The sequence below is a fragment of the Podarcis raffonei genome, chromosome 9 (assembly GCF_027172205.1).
Source record: "Podarcis raffonei isolate rPodRaf1 chromosome 9, rPodRaf1.pri, whole genome shotgun sequence".
NCBI classification, from domain to species: domain Eukaryota; kingdom Metazoa; phylum Chordata; class Lepidosauria; order Squamata; family Lacertidae; genus Podarcis; species Podarcis raffonei.
Genome location: NC_070610.1, coordinates 52,269,253 through 52,289,214, shown reverse-complemented (window position 1 = coordinate 52,289,214; position 19,962 = coordinate 52,269,253). Strand labels below are relative to the sequence as shown.

Here is a 19,962-nt window from a genome sequence, read left to right as displayed (position 1 = left end):
CCGGTGCCCTCAGTGTTTTGGCAATAGCAGATGCAAGGTTGGGTGTTCTGGCACTCACCTGAACCTAAGTTGGTCATGTCACTGCTGCTTACAGGGAGGTGGCAAGGTCAGTGCGGACCACTGCGTTGGTTCTGCCAGGTTGTTTGCACTGTACCAACCTTGCCAACTGAAGCTGCTCATAGTCTCTTATTCTTTTCATTTGCAGTAATTGCTACTGGTTTCATTTCATTTGCAGCAATTGATATTAGCTGGGGAGGGCAATGCTTTTCGCTCATGCCATCATAGCTGTCAACTTCCAGATTTAAAAATAAGGGACCAGCAGCCTCGTAAATAAGGGATCAGCAGTCAAAATAAGGGATTTTCCAAGCACAGGTATGTTCAACTTCTGAGCCCCTCCAAGCCAAAGGCAGAAAGCCCAGCCAGCAGCCAAACGAAGCCTCAAGCGGTGGTTCCCACAGCACCACAACCCGGCAAAGGGGATGCAGCAAAGGAAACCACCATCACCTCTCCGCTGGGAAGCGCTGAGCAAAGGCGAGTCCCCAGGCAACGCGGCCGATTTGATCGGCACAAGGCATGCAAGCTCCACCCCCCAGTCATTCTTAGACTCCTTATTGGGTGAGCAACGCAGCCAAGCAACACAGTTGGAGCCTCCCTCCTCCCTGGCCAGCAGGGAGGGAGGGAGAGGAGCTGCTTCCTTTGAAACCCAGGAAATTTAAGGGACATCATCAATAAGGGACAGCAGCGGGACACAGCGCTGGGATAAGGGACTTTCCCACCAAATAAGGGACAGTTGACAACTATGCATGCCATGGAAGCTGGAATGTGCATATGAATAGGTGCATGTAGGCCCCTCCATTAGTCATAACACCATCAAGACATGGGCACTAAGCAGTGAACAAGGTGGAGTGGTGGAGAGGACATTGGCTGAACCATACTGTACCTGAGGAACAGGCTCAAGCAACTAACAGACAGGAACTAACGGCGTAGACCTGTATTTGTCAATGGAAACCACTGTGACTTCTGAATTGGTCTAATTCATCTAAGTTTGTGGCTATCATTGCATCTTGCGGTAGGGAATTCCATCATTTGATAATGTGTGTTTGTCAAGTCCAAGGTAACCAAATGTGAAACCGACCTGTTCCTGCCTTATGTGCTGAGGGTTGTAGAAACTGATTCATTTTAACCATACCAGTCCGAACCCCACAGCAGACTTTACATGCAACTCATGGTGTATGCCATGTGAAACCATCCTCCCAACAAAACTGTAGTGCCTTGAAACCCTCAACAGCAAGATTGCTTAATAAAAACTGTTTAAACGTCACAGTCATTTCCCTTTTATTTGAAAAGTGTCCTATTGACCATTATAAGCTTTATAGAAACAGTATGTCACATCCTGGCTGCAATGTGTATGTTCGAACACTGAACTCATTCCTGAAGACGAACTGGAGCATGTTCAGATACTGAGCTCATTCCCAGTGATGAAATCCATGGGTAAGACTTTGGCGCTATTAAAGTTAATGGGAAATTTGCCACCGACTTCAAGGGACTGGAATTCCATTTACATGATTCTAGTATTTACACCAGATGTCACACATGATAACCACAGCAGTCAGATATGATATCAACGTGATAAAGTGAAGTGCTTGCTACTTTGGCAGCAAGGGCCGATTCTAAAAACCAATATATCCTTCCTTCCCAGCAGTTCATAACTGCAGCTGGAATCTAAGTTATAAGAAGGAGGCCAGCAAGGGAAAAAACCTCCATGCCTACTACACTTTTGAGCTGTACAATTTCAGATGACTGAAGACCACCTGTAATGGCTTGACACAATCTAGCTAGACAAGGTTTATGGTTCCCAGTGACTATAAAGTTTTTATTTATTTATTAAATTTGTATAACACCCTTCATCCGCAGATCTCAGGACGGTTCAAGAACTGCACCTTTACTTAATGTTAGAAAGGACATTAACTATTAGGAAAAATGGTAGCTGCTCACCTTAGTCAAGATTTCTAAATTTATTTATTTCATATAATTTATACACTGCTTGATTGTGCGTGGGTGGGAGGAGGGACCCTCAGAATGGTTTACAAAGATTTTGCTTTTTGCAATTCGCTATATGGGGATGTGTTCAAGTTGCTTTGATGTTTTTCTTGACTTTATGAATTTGTACCTGCTCTTCTTTCCAGAACTACTTTTTGAAGCCCATAATACTCAATTAAATCCTCACACCAAACCCTCCTGGATCCAAATCATAATTTAAATGTTAAATGCCGATAAGAAATGGTGTATTTCAGCCACAGTGAAGTGCATTTAAACCAATGGAAAATAATATATAAGGTGAGCTTAATTGTCTCACTGAAATAAATGGGATTTAAAAGTGCCCAACTTTGGCACATCAAGCTCAAGTTAATTATGAAATTGTAATTGGTATGACTGAAATCTAATTCACGAGTAAACACTTGAAGGATTACAGCACCCAAAGTTGTATCTAATTTTAACCTAAATATTTCATTACTAAGAAATATATAACATATAATAGCTCAAAACTCTATTACATTTAAGGGAAACCCACATATTTGAATCACAAAAGTTTGAATTAAGGTAAAGTCGTCTAATTTACAAAACACACACAAAATACTCAGAAGTGCAACTTATTGAATCCAGACAATTTTTCTGCCATGTAAATGTTCCTAGGCTTCTGTCCTCAATCCTATACTCACTTACCTGGGAGTAAGTCCCCATGAGACTTAATTCTAAGTCATTTATTCTAAAATGTTTCAAAAAGCAGATGTTGGAACTATTTTTTAGAAAAATAAATGGAAACAAAAAGGGTTATGTTCCACAAACATGTTAATTTTAATCAAACTGATTTCTGTGGAAATGCAAAAAATAAAACAGTTATAAAATGCATTTTTGCCTAACCTTCACTTGTGTATTGCATCTACAAATTGACCTTCAGAGTATAAGCCACTAGGTACAATCCAAAATTGAAAATAAAAAGACATAAATTGAATTGTGTTCAATCAAAATTGAGTTGATTATATACTCTGGATTTTGCCCAGTGTATAAGGGCAAGTAATTGTTGTGTTATTGTTATAAGTTAAAGAAGAAAGGAATCTACCAACCCCAAACACTTTAAACATTACTAGATTATTTTACTCCTAAAACTTATACAAAATGATTGATCCTATTATTTGTAAAAGCCTCCATTTGTAAAAGCTTCCATTTTCAGGATGCTAGTAGCTGAAATAGATTTTCAGATATAAAAGTTTTACAAATTTATTAATTAATGATGCTCAAAATGCATTGGAATGGATGAGAAGGAACATATAATCTAATATTTAAATTTTATGTACAGGAATATAATGTCTGACAATTTTGTACATGAAATACATACAGTATTTAAACATTTAAAATTTACGAGATAGGAATTTACATTAGCAATAAAACTGACTTCTGCATAGTCCAGTTAATACTTAGTTTAGATCTGTGTTTTAAGAGAGGGAAGGTATTTTAATAGTTTACAATCATGGAAACATAGACATTTCAAACAAGACTTTATAAAATAATTTACATGACCCTATAGCCTACTAAGAGATAGAGGTTGTGTGGGAGTTTTGTTTCTGTGTCTGTGCATAAGAATAAGGTAACTGAATGACTTTTCTTAGCCTTTGAAGTAATAAAATAATTTAGAAGCACTTCATGCAATATGGAAGCGAAAAAGGCAGTTCCTTCAATATTTCCCGCTACTTTCGTTATCTACTGAGCACTGAACTTGGACCACCAGACGCATGATAATGCAACTGTCCGATACCAACGAAGAGCACCAGCCTCAGTCCCTTCATTTGCTCTTGTAAACATAAATATAGATGTTAATATCTTCTCTATATAGTACCAATACAGTTCACAACTCCTCTGCTGTGTAAGTAGTCAGTCCATATGCTTAATATTCTGCTGATTTCAACATGAGAAGTGCCACTAACAGAATTTCCTTGTTTTCACAATTTTACTTTGATACTTGACGGAGTGCCCTCCATGTCCTATGACATAAACATCCAGAAGGTAGGATTTGCCAGGCTGTAGACCTTTAATTGTCTCTGTGGTAACTGCTTTTTGTAAGTTTTGGCTGTGGAAATATTTACAGAGGACTTTTTCTGATTTCTTCCTCAAGTCTGGCCCCAGGCACTGATTTTGTTCTCTTTTCTTTTGTTCCTCATTATAGTTGTCATCCACTTCCTTTCTGTATATGCAAAATTTGTTCCTTTCCTGTGTACCTAACCATGCAACTGTGACTGAAGAACACGTGCGAAGTTTATCAAAGGCTTTAATTCGTGTGTCCTCAGGAAGAGATGGAAATGACTGTTTATTAGGCCTTGTAGTAGCCAAAATCTTCAGCATGGAAGCACCTCTTTTATTTCCTTTCAGTCGAATGAGGTATTTAGCTTTTGGCTTTCCTCTAAGTTGGAACTGACGGACGCCTTCAACATTTTGAGACAACAGAAGTTTACCATCTCTTCTGACTTGGATCTGTACAGCATCGAGGCATGAATGGACAAAAAATGTAACCTTTTGGTGTGATGAAACAGGAGCAAACCGCAAAAATTTAGAGCCTTTTCTCTTGACAAACACGTCTGTAACTTTCCCATCTTTGAGATCAACTGTTTTCTGCTTAGCCTCTTCTTTGGTTCTTTCGAAAGTGCCAACATAGGCAGTGCTCATATTGGTGTTGACATTCACGGCAAATATGTCAAAGTAGTACTGTGTATCAGGTTTCAGGTCAGACACAGTAAAGATGTTCTTGTTCCCAATGCATATCTTTTCAAGGTCAACTCTAGGCTTTGAATAGACCTGTCGCCCAAACTTTGATGATGACTTTAAGAAGCTGCGTTCTTTCCCAGAATTACTGTTGGATGAAAACCCAAAATGGGCAAAGTCAAAGGGGCTGAAGTCCAGACCAGGTTTGGGAGCTCTCATAAAGGCATCATCAGCACTCTGCTTAGCTTCAACAGCACAGAGGCTTTTGAAATTGTGCTCTTTATTAATGACCACACAATATTGCATAGGTTGTTTCAGTAACGAAGCTGTAGGGCTTGGTTTCCATGCCAAAGTGACAGTTGTGCGGCCAAGAGAAGTGACATCAACTCTTGGGTCGTAAGGTAGTTCAGGATATGGTTGATCTGATTCTGGAGTTGTTGTGGCGTACACTTTAAAGTGCGTGTCTTTCTCTGTTGACAAGAGTTCCAGCTGGTACAACCCAGAAGGTGAACTGGAGGACACAAAATACTCAACATCGTTTCCTCTGTAGGAGAACAGCTCTGTACCTTCTTCATTGAGAATCTGTTGTTTCTGCTGTTCAAGTGGCTCAGGTTCACCTAGAAGACACAGAAAGGGATTTCTTTTAGGAAAGGTGGTCTCAGAGGAAACAAATATATATGTTTAAGTACTAAAATAAATTATTGCTTGGTGGAAACGTAATCACGAAACAATATGATTTATGGTTTGCAATCCATTCAACTTTTGAATAAGTAACACTGCAATTTTATTGCTATATTGCATTCATATATAGAAGAATAAATTACTATATTCTGCTGCTTTAGTAAGAAGATTTAAGGGCATTTAAGACTAAACTTTCCTTTATTGAAGCTTAGTTCTATGCTGGATTCATATTTAACCATCTCTCAATGTTCCCATCCCTGTTCTCTTTATAAACTGCATAATGTGTGTGAGAAAGAGAGAGAGGGAGTGTGATAATCATAAAGCATTATTTTGCTATTATAAGCCCTGTTCATATAAGCAATCATTCTATGTAGCAGAGTCTAATTTATCAAACTAATTCTAACACACAGCTGGTCAGGATTCCTTTAAGACAGTCACACTGATTCATATCTGTCATAAAAACTAGAATTTTATCTGAAATTTACCTGAGCCATCTCCACTGGACTCTTCTGGAAGCTCCTGCAAACTCAGCTTCCATTCCAAAGGAGCATCACAAGGTGTTACTGTAACTGCTAAGGGTGTGTTATCTTCTTCAACTACAAAAAAAAACCTAGGGAAAGATTAACAAACCCATTAAATTTTTCACAGTGTACTTGCAATCAAAATAAATGGATGTATATTTCACATCCTTCCATAAAGACAATCAATTAGCAAACCCTGGCATTTCATAGTTTCCTTGGGGCTTTTATTTAAGCTTAATGTGACATATCTGAGTGGGGTCGCTGAGGTTTTGGATTGTGTTGTCAGCAGTATACTGATGACACACAGCTCTATTTCTCCTCTACATCTGCAGTTATAGCAGTGGATGTGTTGGACTGGTGTCTGGCCTCAATAATGGACTGGATGAGAGTCAATAAACTGAAACTCCATCCATATAAGACTCAGCCACTGTTTGTGGGTGGTTCCCTAGACTGGATGAATGGGAGTCTGCAGGTTCTTGAGGGGGTTATGCTCCCTCTAAAGGAGCAGGTACGTAGCTTGGGGGTGCTCCTGGACCCATTTCTGTTGCTTGAGGCCCAGGAGGCTTTGGTGGCGCCAAGCGCCTTCTGTCAGCTTCGGCCGGTGGCCCAACTATAGCCCTATCTGGACATGGATAGCCTAACTTATGTGGCCTATGCTCTGGTAACTTCAAGGTTAGATTACTGCAATGCTATACACGTGGGGCTGGCTCTGAAGATGGTTTGGAACCTTCAGCTGGTGCAAAAATTGACAGCCAGGTTGCTCACTGGGGAAAGCCAAGTTTAGTATATAACATTGATCCTGGCCCAACTGCACTGGCTGCCAATTAGTTTCCAGGCCCAATTCAAAGCTGGTGCTGACCTATAAAACTTTAGTCAGCCCAGGACCTCAATATATTTTTCTCATTATGAAATAAATAAATAAATAAATAAATAAGAAAGAAAGAAGGCCTGGAAAGGAAAAGGCCATTTCAGCCAGGAATACTGGAAAGAAACATTTGTTTAAAAAGATATTTTCCTTCAAAACTCAACACTTACTATTGAGAATCTGATTACCTCTTTTGCTAGTCATTGAAATATTTGTACTTAAGTGTGGTACCTTATTAGCACCAATGTCCTTTATAATAATATTAAAAGGAGATATTGCTCATATTGTGACTCTGTTTTAAAATAACCCAAATACCTTTTGGGTGTTTCTCTGAAGAGATAGCTGCTGATTTCAGCTCCATCTGGGAGAACTGATGTATCGTGGAAAAATGTTTTGTCCTGGATCTGCATCTGAAAAAGCTCTTCATCTCTAGTTGGCAGCTTCTGTGTCCAGGAGCTAAATGGTAGCAGCAGCAGAAGGTAGGACATGGAACAGTGCAGCAAGAGCATCCTAAAGCAAAATGAAAGGGATGCATTGTAAATGACAGGGCTAGTAAATATAGTTGTTGCTGTAAAAAAAGGGGGGGAAAGGTGTTATCTCTTATGCCATAATTAAATTATGTTCGGTATTTGTCAAAGTGATCCATCAAGTCAATAGTCTTTACTTGAAACTCATGTTGTTGCCGTATGATTGAATGAATAAAGCATTTTAAAATTTCCTGCTAGTGGTTTTCCCAACTGAGACATCTAAGGTTTAGGATCTAAAGAAAAGGGCTATAGAGGGGAGTGCTTTGCCAGCGCCACCTGTTCCCACTGACAAGTTTCAGTTACTTTCTCCTGCCAGTCAGTTTTCAAGCAGAGCTGTTCAGAAGAACGGAAAGACAAACTCATTTACAGACATGTTCAACAATATTACAGAAGATCAGGAGACGGCTAGTCTGTTGTCTATTGAGTCTTGTAATTAAACTCTATAGGAAGCCAAGAGAGAGAGAGAGAACATGTAGCTTAATTTGTACTTCATTTGCTTTGATACTATAAAAGAAGGAGTGGTTTACAAAATTCTGGTACTCTACAGTGTGTCCTCATTACAAAGTCTTTTTCCTTTAATCGTATTTCACAAAGTGTGTATTTTTCTTTCCTCAGTCACTGAATTATTCTGTATAGAACAATGATCACCGCAGGACTAGGAGCAGCAGTGTAATGTAATCTATTTTTGCTTTCTTTCAGCTATATAAACACTCATCTCTTTCTCAGAGTATCAGAAGTATCTTCTTTCCCAAGATCAGGGTTGTATGTGGTAGACATTAGGGAGCTGATTTGCCATTGGTGCTAATAATGGAGGACCAACCCCGCCATGTCTCATCTAACAGAATTCCAGTAGAATCCCCTTATTCAGTTGGACTTTCTCTGATGTAGGAAGGATTGCTGCCTCAGACATCTGTTCATAGATAATCAGCGTACTGTTTATAAGCCCAAAATAGGTTCAAGGTGTCTGAAGGATTGCTTGTTTACGTATCAGTGAATGCCTACCTATCAAGATACTTGGAGAAGGCTGTGCTCTATGTCCCACTATTAACTGAAAATAGGCTGGTGGGTACACAGGACACTGGCTTCTGGGTGGTGCTACTTACATGTAGATCCAGTGTGGTGTAGTGGTTCAAGTGTTGGAGTAGGACCTGGGAGGCCAGAGTTCAAATCTCCAGCTTAACCTACCACACAGGGTTGTTGTGAGGGTAAATGCAGAGGGGGAGAAAATGTATGCCACTTTCAGCTCCTTGGAGGAAAAGTGGGATATACTGTACAGTATATGCAATAATAAAATAAATGAAATCCTGATACAGTAACAGCAACACAGTTGAAAATAAAGAATTAAAGGAAATTTGAGCATAGAGATCACAAGTCAAAATATTTGATAATTTGATTTACAAAACTCATTGAAATATGTTTTAAGTATCATTTAGGATAAATTATGACTAAAACAAGATACTTTGTTCATCAATTTTTCAGTCAGAATTTGTCTATGAATTAATCAGAACTATAGCAAATTCTCTGGTGTTCTGAATGCTTATGATGACAGTGTCTTTTCAATGAACCACTGTAAGATCTTAATAATGGATATTCTGAGTCCTGGATTCCAGTGCAATTATGTTTTAAAAATAAAGGTTACTGTATAGGGGTCTCCAGATTAAGCTTTGTTTTTCAATTTTGTTTTTTAACCAGATCACCCACTTTATAGGCAGGCTTTTGGATCAAATTAACAACTATAAATTAAGTAGGTAGGATCTTGTTTTAATTTACTATAGCTAATTATCAGGTTATTCCTTCAGACAATAATAGCATAAGTCTTATATTAAGTCCAGTCTTGCCTGCTTATTTAGGCATAACACATAAGAAGTCACTTGGGATTTTGTTGAGTAAGTAAGCATACGCCATAGAGTGTTTATTAGGTTCTTCACTTTCTCTCACTAACATTACACATGTAAACCTGTGTATTAGTGAGTAGCCATCAGATAGAACACATTTTAAGAGTTTCCACTTTAAAGTATTACCCCCCCTTTTTGCTGATCCCTAATTTAAAACTGCTCACTCCAATACAAAAATATTCATTATTTGATTCTAAAGTCCAGTCCCCTGTTGTTACACAATTCTTTCATGCTGAATTTCTTTTATTTATTTTTACAGCCCTTAATAATTTGCTGGCATGTGCATTTCACCTAACTTTTTAAAAGAAAGTTCCTGGTCTGCAAGAAAACCAAGCTCTGAAACTTAGCTTGTGGTGTGAGAATTGGCACTTGGTCCATCATTGCAAAAAAATTGGTGGGACAGGTTTGGCCTTTTGTTTTAATTCCAATTAATCTCAGCTCTTCTTTCTTTTTAAAGCTAATGCTTACCCTGAAAGTTGGAAGACAACTAGGAAAATATTACCGTAGAGTCTGCTTTTTGTTGTTTCTGCCTAAGCTGAAAACAAGCATGATGTTGGAGATTCTTGATCGAAACTCCCATGCGTGTCTGTGAAGGTTTAAAGCAGCTGTGGTTGTTATGGTGGTTAGGGCTCAGTAATCAAATTATTTTATGCAAATGTATTTAATTAAAACATTTATACCATTCTTCTTCCACACTCACTACACTGCAGTTCGCAAGATTTAAAAGCAATACAACCACATACACTTAAAACCAGATATAAAATATGAGACCAAGTGGGAGAAACAGTAGAGGATTGTGAACAAAATCCACAGCTCACAGCTACCAAGTCCCCTTCTTTTAGTCACATTATGGGGCCCTCAACAGCCTTCTTAAAAATTTTATTCAGTGGATTCTACAGAAAAGTAAGGGGCCTGGTGCTCTTGGACCCTGTAATTCAACATCATCAGAGGGAGAGAAGAGAGGTAATGACACAAAGGCTCATTCATGTAACACCGAACCATACTTTAGTGTTAAAGTACAGACTGGGAGACATACACAGCCTTTGACTCCTCCAGAATGGGGATGCTAGAATAACAAAACCATTACAGGGAATAAAATTCCCCTCTTGTACCAAGAAAGCAAAGGTAAAAGTAAAAGGTAAAGGACCCAATGCGGCAGCTTACTGCAGCTTTGTTTTTGCTTTTCCTTCTATATGTGCCAAGATTTGTATTTATTATTTTGGTGGATACAAGCCCTTACCTTGGCTGCCACCTTGCATTGGTATCCAGTAAAGATGTGAGGTCTCCTTGACTATGCTCAGTAGTGAGACTTAGGCACTGGGAAGAACCTTATGAAAATAAGAGCTCTTTGACAGTTGACCAGATGCCCATGAGCAGTAGTGGAGGTTTTTAAGCAGAGGTTGGGTAGCCATCTGCCAAGTATGATCCAACTGAGATTTCTGCATCACAGGGGATTGGATTAGATTACCCGAGGACCCTTCCAAGGCTACAATTCTATGATTCCATGATTCTGTAATCCTGTCAGCTTTAAAGTGAATTTATTTTGCTGTGGCTCTGGCAACCATATCTGTTGACAGGTAAAAATATCTTGATTCAAGAGCACAGTCACAAACTGATGACAGTGCCTCATTCTCATTCTTGTACATATAATGACGATATCCTCACAGATATCCTCATCTGCCCCAGCTGCCAGTTGCCTACAAGATTTCAGTGTGGTCTATGCTAGGAACAAAGAAAGCTGCTTATACCGACTCAGACCACGGGTCCATCTATGACAGAATCCTCTGCGCCTACTACCAGCAGCTGGCCATGATTTAAGGACCAGGGCCTCTTCTGGCCCTACCTGGAGATGCCAGGGACTAAACCTGGAATGTTCTGCATACAAATCAGAATAGCTAAATAACATTTTACTCTCTTCTAGATGTTCAGCTTGTTTCATCATTAGAAATTTTAAATCTGCAGGGGGAGTAAAGAATTTGTTGGAACGTCACCACTGACTTGAAAGACTTGCACGTTGTTGATCCTGACTAAGTGAGAGCCAAAACAAACAGTCCAAAGTGAAAGAACAAACATCTATCATATTTTTTTAGGATTACAAAAGTGCCCTCTAATGGCCTTTTCTCTCTCTTTCTCACCCCGCCCCCACAAACTATTGCTTTCTAGTCATTGTCTGTCTAATAGTACAGTATAAATCTGAGCATGAATTTGAATGTCTGGTCACACTCTGTGGTTCTGGTCTATAGGTTTTGGACAAATAGAACTGTAAGAAAAAACTGAGTAGAAAACAAAGCACATTCTCTTGATACTGGCTAGGTCAGGCTGCAAATTTCCTACTAATGTCTGAAAGAAAGAAATCCCATGGCCACCTTTGAAAAATTCTCATTGCAATCTGCCTCATTTACACCAAAGGACCAAAAGAAAAATGTAAAGAAAGCAGAAGAAAGCCACAAAAGTTTTCCTTGACAATCTAGACAGAATACACACAGAAGCACAAACCCTGCCAGATGTAGCTCTTTCATAAGTACAGAGTAATGCATTGCATTTATGTTTTGCATGCTACTAAGCATAGAAAACATAAACACACAGCAACCATTCACAGAAAATAGCGGCTAACTTCCTACTTATAACTTTCTTATACCACACAAAGTGAATATGAACCCGCAGGGACTGCTACTTCTAGGCTTGCAATAGCAACTCTTGCTTATAAATCACCATCAGCAATCCAAAATTAGGAGCAAGCATGTTTGACTATAGCAGAAAAGACAATGATGCCATACCAGCAATCTTGGGTTTCTTGAATTATTTTATTTACAATACAGTGGTACCTCGGGTTACATATGCTTCAGGTTACAGACTCCACTAACCCAGAAATATTACCTTGGGTTAAGAACTTTGCTTCAGGATGAGAACAGAAATCGTGCAGCAACGGCGCAGCGGCAGCAGGAGGCCCCATTAGCTAAAGTGGTGCTTCAGGTTAAGAACAGTTTCAGGTTAAGAACTGACCTCCAGAACGAATTAAGTTCTTAACCCGAGGTACCACTGTATGTCCAAGCTGCATTTTAGGGTAAACATGCTCACAAGGCAGCTTCTGTACAATATTAAAATACATGAAATCAAATAACAGCAATACAAGAATCATCATACCATGGCAGGAGATAAAAGCCTAATATTAATATTAATACCAGAATAACACAGTTTAAAACCAGCAAAGCCTTAAAGACCTTATAGGTGGTGATGATTACAGCATCTTTAAGCCATCTATTAATGAAGCCAGGTTTCATAGCTGAGTACCAGAAAAGACAACTCTGAAGCCTAATGTTTTTGAGACATGTGTAAAGCAAGTATGGTCATTTGATAGTAAACTGATGAGTGATGATCACTAGTACATATTTTTAAAATGTGCTGCTAAAAATATCCAGTGTTTTCTTTTATAGCATCTATTTACTAAAAACACAGTTTTATTATTTTATACTTCAAACATTGTCCACAAAGCATTCCCAGTTATATATTAGTAGGTGGAAGTACTAAAGCAACAACTTCTTGCACTATATTTTCACAAAACACAAATCCACTACTTTTTAAAGCTAACAGTTGCATGAGCCATTTTGTTCCTGAAGGAATCACGATACACACCACCTTCCAAAATTCCATAAGAAGCAGTCACCAGTGGATATGTTGCAATCCAAACCCAAGGAAACAATTCACTTTTATTTTCTGTCAATTTTTAGGTCCCTGAGACCTGTAAAAGATCTACTACAACAGCAGCAAAAGGTCTGGATTTACTTGAAGCAAATACATCTGGAATAAATAAAACTAAATGTTTAATTACAGAGAGTTGAAAGTGCATGATTGTAATTTAGTGAGGTTAATTTCAAAGAATGGCCTGCCACAGGCATTTGTATGTTGTATTTCTATAACTGGGTGGAGGGGTGTGTGCAATTTTGTATCCCTCAAATCTTATTTTTAAAATCAAAAGCACTGACTTTTATTTGAGTTAGTCAGTCCCCCATTTGATAATAAATCTGCAGGATACTATTTAACTTTTGACTGTAGCCTTGGAGAAATCAAAGGGGATCATGTGAAGGTGGTAAATAATTGTTCAGACTAGACTTTAGGGACTAGGTCTTATTCCATTAAGCAACCTCTGGCTTGACAGTCTTAAACTTAGTGACTTTATCTGTACAGATGCAAACTTAGACATCATTACTATAATTTAAAAGAAATACAGTTCATTTCACCATAGAGAACAAGAGTGTCACTTGTGTGTCTACTTAGTCTGCTGTTCAGGTACTCGCTGTTGATGGACAAAGTAAGGTGATTAAGGCTAATCTGAGATTAAGCCCCATTAACGTCAGTGGGACTTACTTCTTATTACATATGCATAGGATTTCTTCATAAATTTGATTTAATTTTGTGTATATATTAGAACACAGGGAGGAAAGAAAAAAATTGACTTTTGAAAAAAGTTTGACCATGTGTATAAATTATTGTTACATCAAACAATACAGTATAACTTTCTCTTTGCCCAGGACACACCTGGTACTTCTGACTCCTCACCCAGATGTGAAACATCCTTATATGTGGTAGTTGTCTTTTTTTTATTAACCAAAAAATGTATATAATGTCTGCCCTCCCATTTGCTGCTTGTATCCTACAGAGGTGTTTGGCATGCCAACTCAACTTGGTGTTCCAAAGCAGTTCTAGGTCTGCACTGGAAACATGTTGTGAGCATAAGTGCGGCATTACACACACTAACAGCAAGCAACTAGCTCAATTTTAAAGAGAGTTAAATTCATCCATGTGCCAAAGAAAAAAAGGATTTTTAAAGTTCAAGACTTCAGTTGACTTCAGTGCCATGTAAGCAATAAAAATGTTCTACAGCTAGTTGGTGAACCTGTGGCCTCCAGATGTTGCTGAACTTCCAATCAGAACATCCCTGATGACTGGCCATGGTGTTCCAACATCTGGAGGGCCACAGGTTAGCCTGCCTATAGTACAGTCCCATACACTGTGCTTTGTACAACTTAACCTCCATTTACCCTACACTTTATTTGGTTGTTTATTCCCAACCTTGTTCCTCAGTGGGGTCAGGGGCAATAACAAAGCTGGAGCCAAAAGTACACATGATTTTAAATTTGAAACTAAATGTTGACAGCCAGCCTCTTATGTTGAATCAAAAGTAAAACCAGAAAATTAATTATTCAAGCCTGTTTCTGATTTTATGTTGTGTTATTTTTATGGGATTGCTTTGTTTTTAATTGTAAGCGGCCTTGAATGAAGCTAACATATTGGAGAGGCAAGGTATAAACTTTTGAACTAAATAAATCAGAACGTTGGTTCTGCAGGCCAGCACTACTGCACTGATAAACTCTAAACTGCTCATTAATTCTTTTCACTGAAATCCAACTTGTTTCAAATTTATTCATGTATTTATTAACTAAATGTATATAGCCAACCCACAATATACCGTAAGTGGCCTGCAAAACATATATAAAAATTAAAAATATGACAGAAAATGATTGATATCATTTGACATTAAAAACACAACTGAAATACATTTTTTAACCTAAGAGGACCATATCCTCTTAAATAACACATGTTATTTAAAAGGCCTGGATAAACAAAGAAATCTTCACTTGGGACTGAAAAGGCCAGAAAGATGGTGTCAGGTGAACCTCCTTTAGAAGGATGCTCCATAACTGGGGCCCTGTCTCCAGTGGTTGCCCCATACCCCTCAACTGTTCCACTTTGAGTGGGGCATCCTAGAATTACAGAAGCCATCCTGACTTGCGATTGCATCCCAGGCACAGCCCCCAAAGACACCAGTTTTGGGGATCATGCTCTCAAGCGAGTTACCTGGCTTCCATGAGACTGCAGCCCCCAAAAGACACACGTCCCAATTTTCCTCTGCAGCATGTTGGAGGGTATGTTACCCATCTCATGTTGTTGGGCAAGGGCACTTGGAGCAAGGATTCAGACCAGCTCCAGGTAGGGTGCAATGAAGAGTACGGTATCAGTGCAGAGCTCAGGGATGTATCCAACTAAGTTCCTTCAGAGTAGACCCATTGAAATTAATATATCTTAGTCATGCTCATTTGTTTCAGTGGGTCTGCTCTGAGTAGGGCTAGCATTGAATATAATGCAATTTCCTCTCCCCCCCCCATAAATAAATTTCTGGATTGACATATTATAAATGTGGATGGGTGTATATTTATGTGCTACATTGTGCAATAAAATAACTGAAATTTAAGGAGTAACAATGGATCCTTTGACGATTTTAGAATCTTAATATGTTCAAATACAGTATGGGTTAAATAGGACTTATTTTACAGTTTATTTCAGAACGTGTTTTCTCTTTTTGTTGAACATATTATTGCAACAACGGAAATCACATCAGCATTTCAAAGAAATATTGTAAAATAAAATACCGTAACAATTGGATTTATTTTTCTAATCCATCCATAAGTAATACCATGGGGACCTGTGCTATAGCTACTAAGAAGTTTTGTTAAGACCACTTCTGGGAACACTCAGTTTAGTTATACTGAAGAAGCCAAAGGTCAAAGAAAACACCATCTGATCATCTTGAAAAGGAATAGTTAGGTTCTGAAAGGCTTTCCCCCTTTTCTTTTGATGGCAATGTGTGTTGTGTTTTCAGTTTTAGCACTATATTGGAGCACCCCATTTACCTCACTAGCCAGGTGGCACAGGTGCATTTTATCTCAAAGTAGATTTAACAGTCAGTCTTTTTATTAAACTTAGATTTGTCTCATTCATTTAATAAGTGGTGTGTGTGCCTCTGGATGATCCAATTTCAAGAGCAGAGCGGGGATATGGGTAATGATTTCTAAACCCTCCCTCGCCAACCACTCAATTCCCTGAAGCCACTCTTCACAAGTCTTGTCCCATCAGAATAACTTCCAGGATTGGGCCTCTGTTGAAGGAAAAGTGAATGACATAAGGTACTCTGGGGAAGTGATATGTGAGTTGGGGAAGGGATCTAGTACCTCTCACCCTTTCCATCTCCTGTCTTCTACATGACCGTGTAGTTTAAACATGCAGAGCTGCCACCATCTAGGTTTGATCCTATCTTAAATGACACAGATTCAGCATTATTTTCACGTTAGAAGCACTTAAAAGAATTTACAATTTAAATATGAACAAGAAACACATTGTGGCTAAAGCTATACTTTTTGGTCTTTCCAGTTACCTTGATTACCACCAGCCTCTTATCTTACTTCAACTGATCTGTTTACACAATCAATTCTGTAAACAAACTGAGTTTGTTTACCCAATTAAAGGGGTTAATCAAAGGCTGAAGTAAGATGGAAATGAGCCCTTGGATAAGCAACTACAAAGGCCCTGAAAAAGTAACAGTGGTTGTTTTTTTTAGCTGCCTACTTGTGTGTAGGTACTGCATCAGAATGCAAGGATGGATCTGGGGCACAATTTTTAAAAAAATAAAAAATGGCTGAAGTAGGCAGAGGGAAAAACAACAACTAAATACGTAATATCTCAGTGATTGCCTGCTAGCATATGATCAGGAACTCAACTATGGATGTTTTGCTGCTAAATTCTAGCACATTTTAAAAGAGTTCCTCTGTTTTCTATATATTTTCTCAAACGTTTTATTTAATCTTTGAGAAATGAAGAAGAAGAAGAAAGATTTCAAATTTTCTCCTTCATGGTTCATACTAACAAAAGGAGTTTCAACATAACTGACTTAAAATCTCATTTTCCCTTGAGTTCCCTTTAGGTTACAGATAGACAAATCTTACAGCTTCCATTTTTGTCCTCCAGAAAGGAAAGCACATGTGAAAAAGTTTCATAAATACGAAAAATTAAAAGTAGATTTTGCAGAAAAGATATGTGAACAGAATACTAAATTCCTGCCAGCTACTATTCATTGTTTTTCTTTGAAAGTTCCTATAGGATTTCATTACAAAATATTTTTCCCCCATAGGAGTAATGTAAGATCATGCATCAATTCCCCTATCTGCACACAGCTGGAGACCGAGAAAGAACTTCCCTGCTGAGTACCTAATAAAATGATCAAATACCATAATGTATCCTGTTATAATATACCAATAACCACTCCCTATGTTTTGAATGTATTTTACACTATTGCAATTACAAAAAAAAATCTGTTGTTTGGAATAGAAAAAGGCTACATTTCTTTCTACACAGTAATTTAACTAAAATTTCAGAACAAATAGAACTAGAAGTGATTAAATTGTATTTAAATGGACACATATAAAACACCAAGAAAACATAAGCAGCTACAGTACAGAAAGCCTACAAATAAAACAGCAAAAACATTCAACAGCATTAAAACCATAAAACAGCATTTGTCAGGCCAAGGTAAAAGTAAAGGACCCCTGACAGTTAAGTCCAATGGCAAACGACTCTGGGGTTGCGGCACTCATCTCGCTTTATGGGCCGAGGGAGCCAGCATTTGTCCACAGACAGTTTCTGGGTCATGTGGCCAGCATGACTAAGCCGCTTCTGGGGAAACCAAAGCAGCTCATGGAAATGGTGTTTACCTTCCCGCCAGAGCGGTACCTCTTTATCTACTTGCATTTTGACGTGCTTTCAAACTGCTAGGTTGGCAGGAGCAGGGACCGAGCAACGGGAGCTCACCCCGTCACAGGGATTCGAACTGCCGACCTTCCGATCAGCAAGCCTTAGGCTCAGTGGTTTAGACCACAGCACCACCTGCGTCCAAAGCCTTGCTAAAAAGGAAAGTTTTAACCTGGTGGTTAAAGGTTGTTACTGAAGATGCCTTTATAGGTCTGTTTGGGGTAGTTGTTTCAATGCACAGGCAACAGCCCCCCCCCCATTTACGTGCGTTTCCCATGTGTGTGACCATGCATACACACATTGCGCTGAACACAGATGTGAATTTTAAAATTGCAAAAACGGCCCTAGAAGAGCCCAGGATGGGCAAAAGGTGCCAAAACAGCACCTAGCAATCCCGGGAGCCCTTGCCCTGACGGTTGAGGCTTGTGGAGAGTTGGATTTTGAGAAATGAGGTTTGGAGGGAGTGATAATGGTGGAGTTTATTAAATGTTGCTGGCTTTTTAAAGGGTTTTTCAAGAGTTTTTGGGATGCTTGCAGGATTTTCCTATGGTGTTTCTTTATGACAATTTCACATATGTGTGTGGTGCCTTGAAACATAACCTCCATGTAAATCGGCTGTAAGTTGCCTGTGCATTGAAAGTTGCCTGTACTTATTTAAAGTGAGTCACATTTATTTCAATGGAACTTGCTTCCAAGGAAATATGCTCTGAATTACAGAATCAATTAGCAACTACATTTCATATTCCAGGGTCAAAGGTCCGGAAGCAAACAATTCTCTAGACCTCACCAAACAAATATGCACATATCAGATCTGAGTTTCTCCTATCCCAAATCCAACCTCACCAAATCAATGTCAGAGGAATTCCTAAAAGACACATTCAAACAGGACTGGGGAAAATATTGTTACAGTGCAAGATTAAGAAGTGTGCTGGCTGTATTTAGTCTGTATGCTGGCTTACTCAATCAAGTGTGCTGCTTTTATTTATTATATTAGCTCTAACCAAGCATCTCAGATTTCCTTAAATTTCTTCACCCTTTCACATCTTCCCTCATGAGGGTCTTTCAATTACAACACAATTTCTGTATAGGCTAAGTAGGCGGCTTCTGCATGCAGTTCTTTCAAGGTATGTTCCCTTCTGTTCATTTCTTGCCTGCTGTTTGATATGATGCAAGTCTTCACCTATTTTTTAAAATATTTTTTTATACAGTACAGTTCCTCTGGTAAATATTTGAAAGGGACAGTACATCATAGCTGCCATTATCACATGCAGATTAGGGGTGAAATCCTAACCCTGGGCTTGCTAGGATGGGTTAGATGTGGCAGATCTCTAGCTGAGTTGTATGTTTTCCTCATAGAGGAGTTTTCTTGTTTTGTACATATGTGAAATTAGGCCCCCTTTTGCCCCAGTGCACATGACTTTACATTAACATAGAATCATATTTGTCATTTTACTTCCCATTCACTCAGTTTGGAGAGATCCTTCTGGAGCTCTTCACAATCCCTTTTTGTTTTGTTTTAATCACTCTGAACAATTTTGTATAGTCCACTACTCACCCCTAACTCTAGAACATTTATGAAATAAGTTGAGAAATACTGGTCCTTGGAGGACTCAATTTTTATACCCTTCAATTGGGAAAATGGCTTCCTGTTCCTTAAGCCATAAAACCACCTGTCTAATCCATAAAACAAACTGCTAAGCTTTACTGAGGGGCTTTCTCAAAAGATTTTTCCAAGGCTAAGTACACAATTATTATTATGTGCATTTGATCAAATGAAAGGTTTTGAAAGTTTAGAAGCAAGCTGGAATTCTGGACAGGAAGCTGTAAGTGGCAACCATGTTACTGTGCTTTTTGATCTAATCTGAAGGCCCTTCTTTGGTGCTCCAGTTTGAGCCAGTCTAAACTTGTTTTGAACTAATCAGGGTATAATTTCACTTCACCTCCATCTTTCATTCTCTAGAACCAACCTAGCTATTAACTCTCTGAGATGTTATGGTTTCTAAACATTTCTTCTAATCATGTACAGAAAACAGTCTTATCTTGACCAAGAAATCATTTTTTTGCAATGGTTTTTGTTTTTCAAAAATAATGTGTCTTGGCTATGCATAAAACAGTGTGATTAAGAGCTATCAAAATCA

At 38.6% G+C, this 19,962-nt stretch overlaps 1 protein-coding gene across 2 annotated transcripts in view; it reads right to left on the bottom strand.

Annotated features, from left to right (window-relative positions):
* Nucleotides 1-2,832: 2,832 nt before the first annotated feature.
* The window catches only part of NDNF (neuron derived neurotrophic factor), a 32,906-nt gene continuing 15,776 nt past the window's right edge, over nucleotides 2,833-19,962 (bottom strand). For both annotated transcript variants that reach the window (XM_053403510.1, XM_053403509.1), the window contains exons 2-4: nucleotides 7,138-7,332; nucleotides 5,922-6,046; nucleotides 2,833-5,372 (exon numbers count right to left, since the gene is read on the bottom strand). In XM_053403510.1, coding sequence (XP_053259485.1) covers nucleotides 3,979-5,372; nucleotides 5,922-6,046; nucleotides 7,138-7,331 — 1,713 coding nt within the window. In that variant the 5' untranslated portion in view covers nucleotide 7,332 and the 3' untranslated portion in view covers nucleotides 2,833-3,978. The remainder of the gene's footprint in view (nucleotides 5,373-5,921; nucleotides 6,047-7,137; nucleotides 7,333-19,962) is intronic.